Source organism: Gigantopelta aegis, chromosome 4 (assembly GCF_016097555.1).
Source record: "Gigantopelta aegis isolate Gae_Host chromosome 4, Gae_host_genome, whole genome shotgun sequence".
NCBI lineage: Eukaryota > Metazoa > Mollusca > Gastropoda > Neomphalida > Peltospiridae > Gigantopelta > Gigantopelta aegis.
In genome coordinates this window covers 50038712-50056581 of record NC_054702.1, presented here as the reverse complement: position 1 = coordinate 50056581, position 17870 = coordinate 50038712, and the positions used below count along the sequence as shown (strand labels likewise).

The 17870-nt window shown below is 36.2% G+C and overlaps 1 protein-coding gene across 2 annotated transcripts in view; it reads right to left on the bottom strand.

Moving 5' to 3' along the window:
- Positions 1-5803, bottom strand: part of LOC121370666 (inactive tyrosine-protein kinase 7-like) — a 146416-nt gene extending 140613 nt beyond the window's left edge. For both annotated transcript variants that reach the window (XM_041496053.1, XM_041496055.1), the window contains exon 1: positions 5641-5803. In XM_041496053.1, the coding sequence (XP_041351987.1) occupies positions 5641-5674 (34 nt within the window). In that variant the 5' untranslated portion in view covers positions 5675-5803. The remainder of the gene's footprint in view (positions 1-5640) is intronic.
- Between the last annotated feature and the right edge of the window lie 12067 nt (positions 5804-17870).

The window sequence follows — 17870 nt, the reverse complement described above, 5'->3', positions numbered from 1 at the left end:
AGCTACATGTATATCCCATACCCCAGTTTAACAGTGAAGAAGTGTAAGACCAAGCTGTATTTACCACCGAGCTACATGTATATCCCATACCCCAGTTTAACAGTGAAGAAGTGTACGACCAAGCTGTATTTACCACCGAGCTACATGTATATCCCATACCCCAATTTAACAGTGAAGAAGTGTAAGACCAAGCTGTATTTACCACCGAGCTACATGTATATCCCATACCCCAGTTTAACAGTGAAGAAGTGTAAGACCAAGCTGTATTTACCACCAAGCTACATGTACATGTATATCTCATACCCCAGTTTAACAGTGAAGAAGTGTAAGACCAAGCTGTATTTACCACCGAGCTACATGTATATCCCATACCCCAGTTTAACAGTGAAGAAGTGTAAGACCAAGCTGTATTTACCACCGAGCTACATGTATATCCCATACCCGTTTAACAGTGAAGAAGTGTACGACCAAGCTGTATTTACCACCGAGCTACATGCATATCCCATACCCCAGTTTAACAGTGAAGAAGTGTACGACCAAGCTGTATTTACCACCGAGCTACATGTATATCCCATACCCCAGTTTAACAGTAAAGATGTGTAAGACCAAGCTGTATTTACCACCGAGCTACATGTATATCCCATACCCCAGTTTAACAGTGAAGAAGTGTAAGACCAAGCTGTATTTACCACCGAGCTACATGTATATCCCATACCCCAGTTTAACAGTGAAGAAGTGTAAGACCAAGCTGTATTTACCACCGAGCTACATGTATATCCCATACCCCAGTTTAACAGTGAAGAAGTGTAAGACCAAGCTGTATTTACCACCGAGCTACATGTATATCCCATACCCCAGTTTAACAGTGAAGAAGTGTAAGACCAAGCTGTATTTACCACCGAGCTACATGTATATCCCATACCCCAGTTTAACAGTGAAGAAGTGTAAGACCAAGCTGTATTTACCACCGAGCTACATGTATATCCCATACCCCAGTTTAACAGTGAAGAAGTGTAAGACCAAGCTGTATTTACCACCGAGATACATGTATATCCCATACCCCAGTTTAACAGTGAAGAAGTGTAAGACCAAGCTGTATTTACCACCGAGCTACATGCATATCCCATACCCCAGTTTAACAGTGAAGAAGTGTACGACCAAGCTGTATTTACCACCGAGCTACATGCATATCCCATACCCCAGTTTAACAGTGAAGAAGTGTAAGACCAAGCTGTATTTACCACCGAGCTACATGCATATCCCATACCCCAGTTTAACAGTGAAGAAGTGTAAGACCAAGCTGTATTTACCACCGAGCTACATGCATATCCCATACCCCAGTTTAACAGTAAAGATGTGTAAGACCAAGCTGTATTTACCACCGAGCTACATGTATATCCCATACCCCAGTTTAACAGTAAAGAAGTGTAAGACCAAGCTGTATTTACCACCGAGCTACATGCATATCCCATACCCCAGTTTAACAGTGAAGTGTACGACCAAGCTGTATTTACCACCGAGCTACATGTATATCCCATACCCCAGTTTAACAGTGAAGAAGTGTAAGACCAAGCTGTATTTACCACCGAGCTACATGTATATCCCATACCCCAGTTTAACAGTGAAGTGTACGACCAAGCTGTATTTACCACCGAGCTACATGTATATCCCATACCCCAGTTTAACAGTGAAGAAGTGTAAGACCAAGCTGTATTTACCACAGAGCTACATGTATATCCCATACCCCAGTTTAACAGTGAAGAAGTGTAAGACCAAGCTGTATTTACCACCGAGCTACATGTATATCCCATACCCCAGTTTAACAGTGAAGAAGTGTACGACCAAGCTGTATTTACCACCGAGCTACATGTATATCCCATACCCCAGTTTAACAGTGAAGAAGTGTAAGACCAAGCTGTATTTACCACCGAGCTACATGCATATCCCATAACCCAGTTTAATAGTGAAGAAGTGTAAGACCAAGCTGTATTTTTAAATGTGATGAGGTATCAATAAACAAATTTATATCCTTTTCCTTTAAAAAAAATTATACATTGTTTACTGTTTAAACAAATGAAAATCATGACATCCATGCAAATAAAATTCATTTGTAAAAACAAGAAAGGTTAGTCACTAATGTAATGTACTGTGAATACCGGTATTTATTTTTAAAGAAATGTTTCACATTAATATTCCATGTGTATGTTTCATAAGCTTAATTAAGTACCTACATGTGTATACATTTTACAATAGATTTTTTTTATTAAAGAAAAGCAGATGGGATCCTGAACAATGAAAACAAATGACTTAAAGTGGTCTAATTAGAAATGACTTAAAGTGGTCTAATTACAAATGACTTAAAGTGGTCTAATTACCCACCTCTAACTAGAAACTTTAAAGAAAAGAAATCATTTACTGTACTAGCTGATTCCATGATTTGTCAAAGGTCATGGTATGTGCTGCCATGAATGTGAAAAAGTGTATATAACAGATTTCTTACTGCTAACTGTAGGTTTTTTTCCGAAGAGTTAAGACTATGGGTATCCTTTGAAGACTGTTTGATATATCCATTAGACTGATTAAATAACCAATGTGTTCTAGCAGTGTCATTAAACAAAACAAACTGTTTAGCCGATTTTAAAACACTTCCAAGTCAGTCTTTGTATGGTGTAAAACACATGCCTGTGACAGATAATACACACACATCAATACAATGTATCATGTTTAATAATTTCACATTAAACTACATATGTCATTAGTATCAGCTCACTGGGCTTTGATTTGAATGGATGTCCTGTTGTCCTCACATCAGGCATTAGAGTGTCACCACAGGAACAAATATTATCATATGTACATTATGTTAATTAAAAAGATATGAATTATAGATCTAACAAATAGAGAAAAAAGTTTACAATCTGTAACGGGCAATGACATGTACATAATTATATATACATGTGTGAACATCTACATTATAATATCATAATTATAATTAATGTATATTTAGTAAGTTGGAAATTCAGTATTAATCAATGGTTCTACTAGTTATCAGTTGCACCATCTCATCAACCTTTGAATGCATAAATAGGGGACAATATTTCAAAACTTTTGTTAACCAGAAGGTGGTTCACATGATTGTTATCTAGATAACCGATTGTTTGGTTGTGCAAGTTTTACATGTGTAACCTAATCAATTACCTCAAACTTACATTGAAACTAGTTATCTTCTGAAGTTTACAAATTTTAGTTTCTGAGTGTGTATAATGGTTAACCATGCAAATGACTGGCAGTTTGTGTGATTTTAAAATTGCATAACCAGTACGATGGTTGGTGTGAAGTATTTAGTTAACTAGGCATGCAGGTGCATACATATATATAAATACTCAAATTCCAACTAATTTCATATACATGTTCAAGTTAGTAGATCAAAATGTCAGAGAATAAGTATTACTTATGTTTTCTTAAGTATTTTTCTTATTACTTTAATTAAACTGGAATTTAGTGGTCAACATATTTAAGTGCTTGGGGAGAGGAGGGGGAAGCTGGGGAACATTTAAAAAATAATATGTAGTTTTAGGTGGAGTGTATACCATGTTCAAAATGGTATCAATATATACATCTGTAGCTGTAATGGCAAATACAAGAAGGTTTGTTCATGACAGTTACATTTACCATGATCAGTTGTTACATCTGTTTTCCAGCATTTTAATTTCAGAACAATGGTAAGCATTCCATTTTTATGCTTGTAATATATATTATGTAATATGTATAACTGCACACACACTTTGTACTTACTGTCAGGACAAATTATTATAACTTTGTTTAAATAGTACTATTAAATTAGATCTTGTTACATGCAAACATATATATTTATAAATATAAGTTTTGCATCTAATAAAGACATGAATGGTTGTATTTTTATGACAGGAAATCTAGAAGATGCCAGAAACTAGCGGGACCAGCTATATATTAATTTAACTTTCAACTGGTGGACCAATGAAATATCAAAGTTTGAATAATAATATTAATAATAAAATAAATAACATATTTTAACATCCAAGAAATGTTATTTATGGAGCATCGGGAAGATGTAACTTTAGAAGTAGAAACTGCAATCAGTGATAGGAAATTGTATTCCTCTACAGACAGAATATCTATATTTTTAATATTCATGCATGTTCTAATATGAACATGTATATTATGCTACATACATGTTGCTTTGGTTTTATGTTGTGTTGTTACTTTTGTTACTAAATTTCAACTGCTACAATATTACATTAATGGTATATGAATGTATATATATGTATATATGGACTGTAGTGTTCAACAATGGTAAAGTTGTTGAGCATCTGTATTTACCAGGGAATTTATTAATACTACATTTTTGCGATGCAAGTTAAGAGATTGCTACACAATTTTAAAACATTAAACCATGCAGGGACCATTTTGTTCATTATCGAGTCACGATTCGCATGCAAGTTTCAGATATCACTGCACAATTTTAAAACATTAAACAGTAGTAGCTAATCAATTTTCAATTCTCTAGAAATTTGGCTAATCGAGATTTTGAAAACAAAATGTTCACTGATTACTGTGTATGTCATTTTCAATACATATCAATTTTTGCTTTGGCTTACATTTTATGTGTGGTGAAAAATAGCTGTATATGAAAAGGATTAAGACACTCAAATCCAAATTCAATACATTTGTAAGATATATGTCTACTAAAATCAGAGGTAATGAAAACTATACAGTATAACAAACTTGACATTATGATTATCAATAAAGAGATTTTCTAATGAAATAATATATATATATATATATATATATATATATTATAGGATATTAAACAAGCACTGTATCAAATTTATGTTCCAAATGAAATAACTTGATATGAAATAGTAGCAAGTTTGATATTATTATTATCCAATGTTTTAAACAATGTATATAATTGTTATGCAGTAAAACATATATATATATATATATATATATATATATATATATATATATATTTCACCACACTATATCTTCATAGTCCAATGAAATTAAATCATTGTAACATTATACTTCAAAAACATTTAGAAAATCTATTGATTACATTATATCTATATTCCTATTTTTGGTTTAAAAGTAAAATATTGTTTAACACTGTTTAACAGAAAAAAAAATAGTAATACTTGTTTCAAATTAAGTTTTACATTAATATATTAACTAAATATTACATGGCATATTTTTTTTATTAGTGCACGGGCCACCTTAAATCAATACTTTTCTTTCTAGTCCGACTAATTTTTTATCTATTATTAATTTACTTAACATGTACATTACATCTTGCATTGATTAAATATGTGCATAATTAATACTGTAATACATGTCTTTGTATTTGCATCGAATAAGGTATTTCAACGTCTTCTTGGTGAGAAAAGCTAGCATTTAGTCTCTCATGTAACAGATACGCCACATGGAGGGAGTTAATGGCAGCCCGGCTCTCAACAGACGGTTAAGTATCTGTGTAAAAGGGCTCCCCCAGGTACTCGACTGTTTCAAACCTATCATTTGACACCCAACTGCGGCCCAAAGCCTTACACACACAGTACGAGACGTTTGTTGAACTTTCCAATCCCATTCAGTTATAAAACTTACCGGTCAGAATGAATAACCTCAGGTACGGCACCATTTTGCGCTTGTCTTATTTTTTCAAGAAAATTTCACGTGTCCGATATCGCCGGAATTCATAACCTTATTATCAGTTATTGGTTTCCGTCGAGCAAAAGACTCCCAAACACTTGCACACCACACAGATAAACAGTTTCTCTCCGGCTGTCAAACTGGCCGCCTCAACGTGCCGATTTGCTACCACGTTGCGCACGCTAAAATATAGTCCGTGATGCGTCGGTTGCTTTTAAGCTTATTCGATCTAATCAGTTCAAACGTATATTATTTACATAATTACAGTATATTGTTATTATATTGGCTTATCACAAGTGTTGTGACAATTAATATGCGTCACAATTGCATGATAACACCTGTCAATCGGGGTCGTCCCTTCATACAGTCCTAGCCAATCAGAAGGTTGCCTCAGGCGCTTCGTGGGAAGGACTACGACTTATTAATGAAAAGCTTGATTACCTACAAGATAGTTAAAAATAGAATTGTGGTTTGGACTGATTGCAAAGCAGAACAAGATGATTAATCTAGCACCATACAAGCTGAGACAGCACATTGAAAATATACATTAATGGTGATTGCTTACTTAGCATTTTTCAATAACAGACATGAAACAGACCCTATCAGATTTAGATATTGTGAATTTTGAAGTCACAAAATCTGTTCCAAAACACAAAGGTAACTTAATAGTAAATCATGTTTTTATTAGGCCTACATAATATGTAAGCTTGTTCTATTATCACTTTTCAATTGTGTGGTATTTTAATTTATTTTGTGTAATCGTCAAAAAATTCATTATATATGTATATATTTGTAAAACCTTCAATACTAGTATTTATTCAGGTATTATTAAAATGACATACCCTAGTTTTTAAACACTAAGGCATATTTTTGACTATTAGAACCGTTTTTGATAACTGAAATCATACTTTACTTAGATTTTATAGTTTAGATTATCAATTTCAGTACATTCGAAGTGTTTTTGGTCATCCTTGCGTTTTTAATATCACAAAATGCATTTCTCATATTTTTAAAAACGCACATGCGTCTAATAAATAACAGTTATGGAGTCGAGTTTTAGTCTATTTTTAGAGGGTATTTCACCATTCCAAAGTCACAGACTCATGTTTCCCCACTACCGAGCCCTGCAAACTAGCACATAACGTTACTAATGATCAACAGTCTGACACATTTACCCACTACCGAGCCCTGCAAACTAGCACATAACGTTACTAATGATCAACAGTCTGACACATTTACCCACTACCGAGCCCTGCAAACTAGCACATAACGTTACTAATGATCAACAGTCTGACACATTTCCCCACTACCCTTATTTTCAGTTTCACTCGCATCATGAAAAGTCTCAAGTATATTACCTCGAGGTGATAATATTTAGTTATACCCGGGGTTTGGGTAATAATACCGAGGTAGCTCAGATGATTGTAAACGTGGAGCTACGGCACTCTCAATAAGTCACATACCGAAGAGAAAATACTGCAGCTTCACCATCTGGTAAAATAAATAAATAAATAAATAAATAAATGCTTGTCCCTGTTACATCTTTATGACGTTTATGACGAGCAACGTTTCACAATATAGAAAAAAAATGAATGAATGAATAAATATGTAACGACTCCCCAGCACCAAAGATACGTCGATAATGGAGTGTTAACCAGATGTAAATGACTATCAACATCAATAAGTAAATTTTAATTATTAGTAAAGCACAGGGTAGACAGCTGCGAATGAGTCATGTTCATGAAAGACACAATGACGCATATCAACATAATACAAAAATTACTAATTTTATTTCGGCGAACGTTCTAAGCAACAGTTAAGGAACATGCATTTACAGGTCTGTACCTAGCCTAAAATAACTACAGGGTCAGTAGTAGTAATAGTAATAATAATAATAATAATAATAATAATAATAATAAAAAAAATAAAATAAAATAAAATAAAATAAAATAAAATAAAATAAATCACAATTAATATAAGACAAAAGCACACATTTTAAAACAAAGTTGCTTATCCCTACCACCCTCTCCCGCTAGTTACGGCCATATTTTAATAAATGTATTGCAAGAAGATTATATATTTTCTATGTCTACTCGACGTGTGTGAATAAAAAAAAAAAAAACCAGTACTTTGACTCACTGTTTCATTATTGATCTTTATACAGCTCTTATTGACAAACATTATATTTGATAAATAGCATTAAAACAACCTCTACAGGTATATGAATCCTACTGCAAAATTTAAAGTTGTATACTATCCTACTTAGTACTATGTGTGTGTCTGCCTTTGTACATGTTGATGCTTGGTGTTTTTGCTGGGGTCAAGAACGGACCCAGAAAATATTTTAGGGATGGTGCCAGGGGTAAAAGATAAATAGATCAACTCCTGAAAAAAGGCACTTTATAAAGTTTGGCATTTGTGAAACGAAAATTGAAAACAAATTGTTCCAAAAAGGGGTCACTTGAACTTGTTTTGAGGGGGAATGACAAGTCCCCCGGTGGCCTCCATTGGATCCGCGCTTTGGGATGGATGTAAGAATTAATTTAATGACGGTGAATTTTTTTTAAATGACACCTACAGTATTCCACAGTACATTTAACACACATTTTACACCCAGACACTGTTTTCGAGAAGCACACAGCCGAACAATATAAACTAAATTAGTTTTGTTTAACAACACCATTAAAGCACATTGACTTAATAATCATCGGCCATTGGATGTCAAACGTTTGGTACCGAACAATATATTACACCACTAAAAAGAGACAAATTCATTATATTTATCCGTCATAAATTGATCCACCACCTCATTTCACTTTTCCTTCTCTCGTATTGTACAGTCAAATCACAATTTCACTTTGTGAGTATGGAAAACCAGAGACGTGCCTAGATTGGGAAAGGTGAATGGGTGTCAGCTGTAACCACCCCCCCCCCCCCGAAAAATACGAAAAGGTGTAGTTTAAAAGTGTCCTCTATTGTCATGTCTTAATTCTTGTTGTACCCACCCCGTTCATAAGCGTACGAGACAGGGGGCAGGGGGCAGGGTTGGAGTGGGGCAACTTCCCCCTAGTGCTGGAGCAAAACCTCAAATTCCGCCAAAAAAAAAAATATATATTCGGGAGAAAAATGTGCTAACCTGAGACCTTTTTACCATGTATTTTCATAATTCTACCCTCAAAATTAGTTGTAATCCATGTAAAACTGCGTAGTGATTCGTTTGCAGCCCTATATAGCTATTTAGTAGCAATGCTAAAACGAATAAATGTTGTTATTCAGATTCGGGCATTTTCGTTTAATTCGGGAAAAAACTAGCCTGCCCTACTACAAAAAATAACCCCGCTTATGTTTCGGGTAGGTACGGCCCTGGGAATTAGAACTCAAATCCAGTTTTAAGTTCACAGGGTGTTTAAGATTTTCTGCTCAGCGACTGCTTAACAAGAAAAGTCAGCTCTAGGCGCTGCAATATGATTTTCTATAAGTAATTCCACTTGGTAAGTAGTTATTGATCAAGAACAAGTGCTCCGTAAACCTAAACCATTCAACAAACAAAGCATAAAATGTAATCGCGTCTTCTCCTGTTGCACATTGCTCATTGATTATGCGTGTAAGTAACATAGCGCAGCCAGTGTTTGGCAGACAGTTCGCCTGACTGAGTAAATATTATGATATGACATGAAACATAGGTACGCCGAGTTCCAACATGGCTGATATTCCGAACGGTAATCTTTTTCCTGGCGCAGATTTCACGCATCCGCAACATTCAGAATGATAGTACTATGAAAATACGCATAATGGGGGCAAGGGAGCATTCCAAGATCATTTATTTTCATTACTCGTATGTTTTTGGGGTTTTTTAAAGCTGCAATCTCGAGTATATGTTGATTATTTAATCATTTAGAACACAACGTCCAAGCTGTTTTTATTACCTTCATTCGCCGTTCTTCGATATCCTTTGGTTATAGTCACAAAAGTGTAGCAAATAATTATGTGCTCCATTTTAACATTCAGAAACTGTTTCGTGTTACATAATATTAAAATAATAATAATAATAATTGTGTTGTTTGAAAGAAGTTGACAATTACTGTTGGTAGCGATAAAACACGTTTGTATTTTTTATTAGTAATTTTAAATGTGTTAGAAGATAAAATAAAATATAACTAACAAAGTTTACACAAAGAAACAAAAATCGTTACTAATGAAATGGAATTTGGAAACCACACTGATTTGGGTCGTAACAGAAAAACACTTAAAATAAAAACTCCCTCATATTATTAGACCACGAGACTGACGGCAAAGCTCCGGGGGGTTATCGTGAACGGTTTTGGAGTTTTGGCTCCGGAAACAGTGAATGAAAATATTAATTTGACTATTTGTTTCCGTGATAACTGATACATATCGAAAACGAAAACTCCCTCATAGCAAACGGCACTGTTAGACCACTAGACTGATACGTGTACAAAGTGATCTTGAATGAATTTGGAAACAGTGAATTTGGTCATTATGGCTATTTGTTTTCACGGTATAAGAGAAAGAAAAATACAAAATGAAAACTCTCTATAGCAAAAGGCACTACTAAACAAATATAGTCCGTCACATCATCTACAATGTGTGTGTGGGTTTTTGGTTTGTTTGTTGTTGGTTTTTTTTGTAAATAATTTCAGTTTGGTTTGACGTAAGAAGAAAAGTAAATGTGTTTTGACAAGAACAAAAACAATACTATTTTTGTGACCAATTTAGATAAATATCGGCTAAGAAATAAATAATTTGTAGTAAATTCTATAGCATGAAAAAGACGTTCCCCGTGGGAAAGACTATAGATTGATATGTGTACAAAGTTTCATTATGTAAAGTTATCTTGAATGGATTTGGTCATTCTGGCTATTTGTTTCCATGGTAACTGAAAAAATATGGAAAATGAAAACTATGCTGAGTACAAAGTTACATTAAATGATCTTCAACGATTTTGGAGGTGTTCTCCGGAAAAGGTGAAATTGGTTATTTTACTTGTTTCTATGGTAACAAAAAATACTGAAAATGAAAACTCCCTCATGAATAGCAAAAGGCAGTACTATACCACTAGATTAGTATGTGTACACAGTTTCATGAACTGATCTTGAAAAGCTTTGGAGTTATGCTCCGGACGAGCGGTGCCCGTTTTAATATCCCCAGCAACTTGTTAAAATCTAAAACAAAACCCCCACAAAAAAAACCCAAACCAGAAGCAATTTTTGTAATTAATTTGGCGTTTGTATAAAGTGAGGAATCGTGTTTATTAACGCTACCTAACTACATTGTATTAAAGCAATATTTTTGTAAAATACTTAGTTTCTTTCTTGAAATATTACTCTATGTAGTGGCAGTCCTCTACATATAATCAACGCATTTATATAATTATGAATGTATATATGGATGGATGGATGGACGGATGCATGCATGGATAGATGAATGGATGGATGGACGGATGCATGGACGGATGCATGCATGGCTGGATGGACGGATGCATGCATGGATGTATATAAAACATTACTTTGGTCGTGTTTTTGTTTTGTTTGTTTAGTTTGCTGGGGTTTTTTAAATTTTAATTTTAAGCCATGGTTTGTAGGAACGCGACGTTCCCTCACTGATAACATGTAACAAGAGTAGGGTACAAGTAGCTATAGCGGGGATCTTCTGTCTGTCAAACTAACCCAGGACATTATAACACAAGCAGACTGTCCAGATCGCTGATTCTTCATGCCCAGGACAACGTGTTTGAACTTTAATTGGAAATGGGCACAAATATTTGTATTAAAACAAAATCCAGTGAAACCATAAATATTTGTAACTGTTTTTAAAAGTACACACAAAATATCGTTACTTTAATCCCACTACTGCCGCCCCCCCCCCCCCCCCCTGCCCCCACACACCCGCCATAACTCCTTGTGATGATATCCGGACCAGCCCTGAATCTGCACACTGGAATACAAATAACAACAAGAGATAGCGACAAACGATAACATGAAGTGTATTGCACTACTATATCAAGCCTTGTGATAGACTAGTCAATACGGAGTCTAGACGTTATGGTAATGATCAGCGAAACGAGCAACTACCATTTAAGCCCCCCAGAACTCTCGGAAAAGATATACATTTACTGCGGTAATCTGCACACAGGCAGAAAAGTGTTTTAGATCATGTTGAACACCTCCCCGGGGGCAAATACATCAATGCCACTAATATGTTTCGCACATAAAATTCTGTTGCTTAATTTAATACCTCCGTTGCCACTTTAAAACCAAAACCATACGTTCGAACAGTCCACATTACCTCGTGTAACATCCATGCACCTATATATGGATATATGTTACCAAGCCCGTAAAAACCGGGGTGGGGGATATGGAAGTAGGAGTGCGGAGTCTTGTGCTCCCGAAACATTATAATTTAAATAAAACAAAATGTCGTAATGTTTATACATATAAAGTGCTTATGCCCCATCCTATAAAAAATCGTTCCTGGGGACTTGGGACCGATCTCTCCATGTCGGTGGGCCCCATTGGGCTATTTCTCGTTCCAGCCAGTGCACTACGACTGGTATATCAAAGGCCGTGGGTTGTGCTATCTTGTCTGTGGGATGGTGCATGCATATGATGATGTAATGTCAAATGTTGCAGCACACGATTATCAACACGAATATTACACCAACATGAAGAAAAATATGTAAAGATGTACGAATTATAAATATTAATTACCTGTTTTATTTGTAGGTACATGCAGGGTTTCTTTTTTATACGAGACAAAAATATATTTAAAATTGTTACAAATATTGTTATTAGTTTTTGACGATGATTGTACTAATTTTTAACTTTTTGTCTTTTTTCATAGTCCTTCTCCTTTAGGCTATAAAAATTTGATCTTCTCTCTGGTTTCTTATCTAGGGAGCATATTTTGATTGGATAGACATTCTTTTCATAACGCCATGAATTATATATACTTTTCTTTTTAATTTCTTAATTTGTAATAAGTCTTTGTACCTTTTGGTTAGGTTAGGTTTGTCTATCGCTCTGCCCCCCCCCCCCCCCCCCCAACACACACACGCCGCTTCCTACGCCAGTGATACGTGTACGCTATAATATTTCCTCATATACTGTCCCATGACGGTCTAAGTGTACTGAATAAATTATCAAAGTTCCATGCAATTACCCAGAACCTAGCAGCACAAAGCCAGCGAGGTGAGATACCTTCACCAACATCAGCAATGCCAAGTTACGATTACCACCAGTTATTGTGGGATATAGTCGCGACCACAGTAACAGTTATAAAACACCCTTTGCATTTCATCATTATGGTGTAATTTCTTAAACATGTACATGAGGAAGTTTTCAACAAACTCCCCTACTGGGCCTGTCACTGGCAGACAGCTGTATCACCAATACTGGATACTGATAGCTTCATTGCTGTTGTACACTGTTGATTCAGAGTGGCGCACGAATACCAAGTCAACGTGCTTCCTATTAATGTTACGCGCTTGAATCAGATCCGTTACGATATATGTTGTAAATGAACTTTGTCCTAATTAGAATTAAGTTGTGAAAGGTCGATTTCTTGTTTTTCTTTAGAATTTAATTTAATTTCGACTAATCCTAATGAGAACGATCGGTGACGGCAATGGAATAATCAACTTGTCAAAATACGTAGTATTTTTCCATAATGCTGTATACATATTCTTATCTAGAGGGAGGGAGGTTTAGCTCAACATTAGACACTGGCGTGAAGAACGACGGGTAGTAGGATCAAAACCCGTCAGTGAACACTCAGGTTTTTCCAGTTGCAATCAGTTTTCCACGAATGATATATTAAAGGCCGTACTATGTTCTGTCCTGAAAAAGGTCCCATCTGGTGCATGTGCAGGACTTTTAGCATTGAGGGTCTACCCTGTGTCAATCCAAGTATATTTGGGGGGGGGGGGGGGGGGGGGAGAGACACATTTCTTGAGCAGGGGAGGGGTTTCGACCCCCGAAAAACTCCCCCTTTACATGCGCCTACCCGTTCTGCTAAACAATAACAAAAGCAATCATGTGGCAGCAGTCGGTTTCTCCTTCAATTCTCCTGGGCAAATATCACAATTGCCATATGATACAACCCTAATAGCTTCTGATTAAACAATGTACTGAGGCGTCGTCAAACATACTTTTCCCTTCATCTACGAGAATACTTCACGTGTACTTGGACAGCACTCGCGCGTAATGTCTTTTATATGGAATATGGAAACATCAGGGTAAACAAGTATTTGTAGAAAATAACTATTTAGTATAAATTTTGTATTCTTTGACATTTAATCTCTAATGAATAAACATATCAAGTTCTTGGTATTTTGTGACATTTAAGTCTGCCAACACAGCTCTGCGGTGTGTCATTAAATGAAAATGTTAACTCGGCTTTGGGAAAGGATTTAAACGATTATGTTACGTTAATGTCAAAAAGGAGTGTATTTCAGTGATAAAGTATTATCACAAATCAAAACTATAACTATAGTCCTTTTTTTTTTTTAAACAGGACTATAGTAATGTCTATTATTACCCCAGCTGGCACTCATAACCGGGGAAATAAAAATCATAATTTCTAACTGCGAAATTATTATACATCAGTGACATTATTGGGCGATGTGTGCGCCTACAAACCAACAACATTACACCTCTCTGTTTTTATGATTAATTTTTGTCATAAAATGTTACTTTATTATAAGTCTCTGTAGATTTTTTAAACACAATAAACATAACTTTGGTTTTTGAAATGATCTATGAGCCAATCACCCAGATGACACTCATGGTGTTGGTTCCCCCAACCCCCTTCAGTCCGGAGCCTTTCTATGCTGTGAACGTGACTAAAATACTAAGTTATAGCTAAAGCTCGTGACAAGAAGGAAGGAAGGAAGGAAATGTTTTATTTAACGACGCACTCAACACATTTTATTTACGGTTATATGGCGTCAGACATATGGTTATGGACCACACAGATTGAGATAGGAAACCCGCTGTCGCCACTTCATGGGCTACTCTTTTCGATTAGCAGCAAGGGATCGTTTATATGCACCATCCCACAGACAGGGTAGTACATACCACGGCCTTTGGTATACCAGTCGTGGTGCACTGGCTGGAACGAGAAATAGCCCAATGGGCTCGTGACAAAAGAACATTATGTCATTCGGGATATACATGTGTACCTGGTAACTCGTTTATAACGTATCTGGTTAAAACAGTCTCTTGCTTTGGTCTCCTCCCTAAAATATGTCCTGTATCCGCCCTTGATTTACTCAACCCCAGATAGTTGTGAAAATGTGGGAACTGGAGTGCGCACAATATTAAAAATAAATAGATCAAACACACATTATCATTACCTGTGAGTGTGTGTTAAAATTGGTCCAAGGAAATACTTAGTAGTTTTACTCAGTGTTTCCAAATAGTAGTAACGGAAAGTGGAGTAGGGCACACTCACACAACTACACAGATTAATAGAAGCATTTTACATTAGAGAATCATAATCATAGGAAAATGCCAGCAGCTGAGGGGGGAGGGGTGGGGTGGGGTGGGGGGGTGGGGGGTGGGGGGTAATGATTAAATCGCCTTTTAAATTGAGGATGACACGTATTCTGACCACTTCGGTTTTCAGAGTTGGTAGGGAATGCCCATTCCCACCCTCTCGCTTCCGATGCCTGCCCTAAGTTCAGTCAGCGATCGTTTCGCTAACGTTGGCGAACTATTTGATTGGTTCCCGACGTGGCCATTTGGTTTAACGTGAAGAGCTTAAAGTTACAGTCTCTGGTTACCATATTATAACATCATGTACAAATGTGAAATACAATCTCAAATACACTTTTAAAAAACTTTTGTGTGTTCGCTATGAACGGAGATCGTCAAAAGTATACGCTCGATTCGTCGGCTGTGCCGCCATTACTCGGCAAAGCACAAACGACAGTCAGTCTGTTGTCATTTTCAGTTAACACGTGCGTTTGCCGATGTCAAATTGTAGGGTTCGTCTCAAAAAATTAAATGAGAAATCTTGCGCTGTACGAAGAACGTTCGGTTGAGGATACGGTACTAGAGTTTTTCGTTAAAACCGGTTTGATCTTGACAACGCATTGTCGACAATCGTACCTTCCTATTTTAGAATTAATATTTTATAAAGTGTTAGTAGAACTTTCAAAGTTTAGTTTGTATACTAGTAATACATTGATCATGTATATTTTTTTTTAAATAAAATATACTAAAGTAGACAATGAACGTAATTATTAACACCCCCTTATATGTAATGCGTATGCCAACCGCCGGCCACTGTCGAAATTTCAAGGCAAACCCCCCACCGACCCCTGGGAAAGTGTTGTACCATACCTCTATGGATACAATTTTTTTTTTGAGATATGAGACGACCCCTCAATCAAGACAGCTAAATTTGTTCAAAATCACGCGAGAAGCTCAGCGCCTGCGCAAATCACGTAAAGTCCCATTCCTACTGGCGTCCCGCTAAACGAAGAAAAACAAAGCTGGCCATTGCGTTTGTAGTTGACCTAGATAATGTAGATAAGCGAGCATTTGCGAAACTATAGCGATGTGGTGGACCTTGTATGTACCAAACAGAACTGAATCATCTAATCTATATGCTTAAATAATAAAAAATATTCCAGGGACTGCAGCATTTAAAGCGGTCTAGTGGTCGTTTTTCCGTGTTGTTGATGTAGCGTTTAATAACATTTTAACAGTGCGTAAATCGAACCATACGATGAATTAAACTTTGACGGCACTTGAAGTGTTCTTGCATGATAGTGAAGTACGCAATAATTCAGAAAAACTGTATATTAAAATAAATCTATATTCCGTGTATTAAATCAACCTCTATGATGTAGGTTGACGGGTTTATATCATTCCAATAACATTTTGTTTTATATTTTCAGAAATGGTGAATGAACAGACGCAAGGCCCGCCATCGCATGTATAATCACCAAATATTACACTGTTGTAGACATATCAAGCTGAATACACCAGAAAGACATATTTTGTTAAAGACGCTGTTTTATTACAAACTGAATATCGATGTATAGTTCGTCCCATCTTCCTACCAAAATGTTTTTATTGTAAATATTTTTAGTTTGGTTTGCCGTAAAAAGAAAAGTAAAAGCGTTTTGGAAATAAAAACAAGTGGCACAAAAATAAATAACCTTAGTAAATTTCATAGTATGAAAAAAGGCGTTGCCTGTGGGAAGGACTATAGATGTTTAAAATTTTGTTCGTGACAACGGCTTGGTTATATGGGTTTTTTCAAAGATGGCTTTGTTCAAGTGGAAGTGCATGGTCTGACTTCTCCCTAATGTGTCTAGAAAGAGAAGTCACTTCTACCTGTTTTTTCTAGCCTTGCTTGAACCCTGGTGTATGGGTGGTAGTATGGTGGTATGGGTTTTTTTTTTTTTTAAAAGCATAATTATATACTCTATAATAATATATAATATGCAAGACCTTTTTAACAGTATTAATTTCGATTTCCATCCTTCTGACCGCTTCTCCCCTTTTTATTTGTACTTACTCGACACCACATTTCGCAAGGATCTTTTTGCACACAGGTCCAGTCGAATATTGAACCCATATCGTGCTAAATATTGCGTACAAAGATGGATTTCATAAATAAAACCGTAATGGAGGTCGCCATCTGTGTTACTTAACACAAACGTGGCTATATACACGGCGGCCGTTTATTAAGCCTTGGCTAATGAGGGCTGCTGGCTAATATTTTGAGAGAAAGACCACTGCGCCCCATTTAAGCTGCCCCGAGCGTAGTACGTGTTACATAGTACATTATACTGTTTACTGAAATTTAAGCAAAGTCCAGGATGCGCCTGTCATAGAGAGGAAACCCGCTACTGTTTTTCATTAGTAGCAAGGGCTCTTTTATATGCACCATCCCACAGACATGATAATACATACCACAGCCTTTGATATACCAGTCATGGTGCACTGGCTGGAACGAGAAATAGCCCAATGGGCTCACCGATGGGGATCGATCCCAAACCGATCGCGCATCAAGCGAGCGCTTTACCACTGGGCTATGTCCCGCCCAAACGTAACACATATTCATCTATAATCGACGTCCCAAACTGCGTTCGGCTAACGAAAACACACGAATACTATACTACATGTATAATATTCTATACTGGCGTTGGA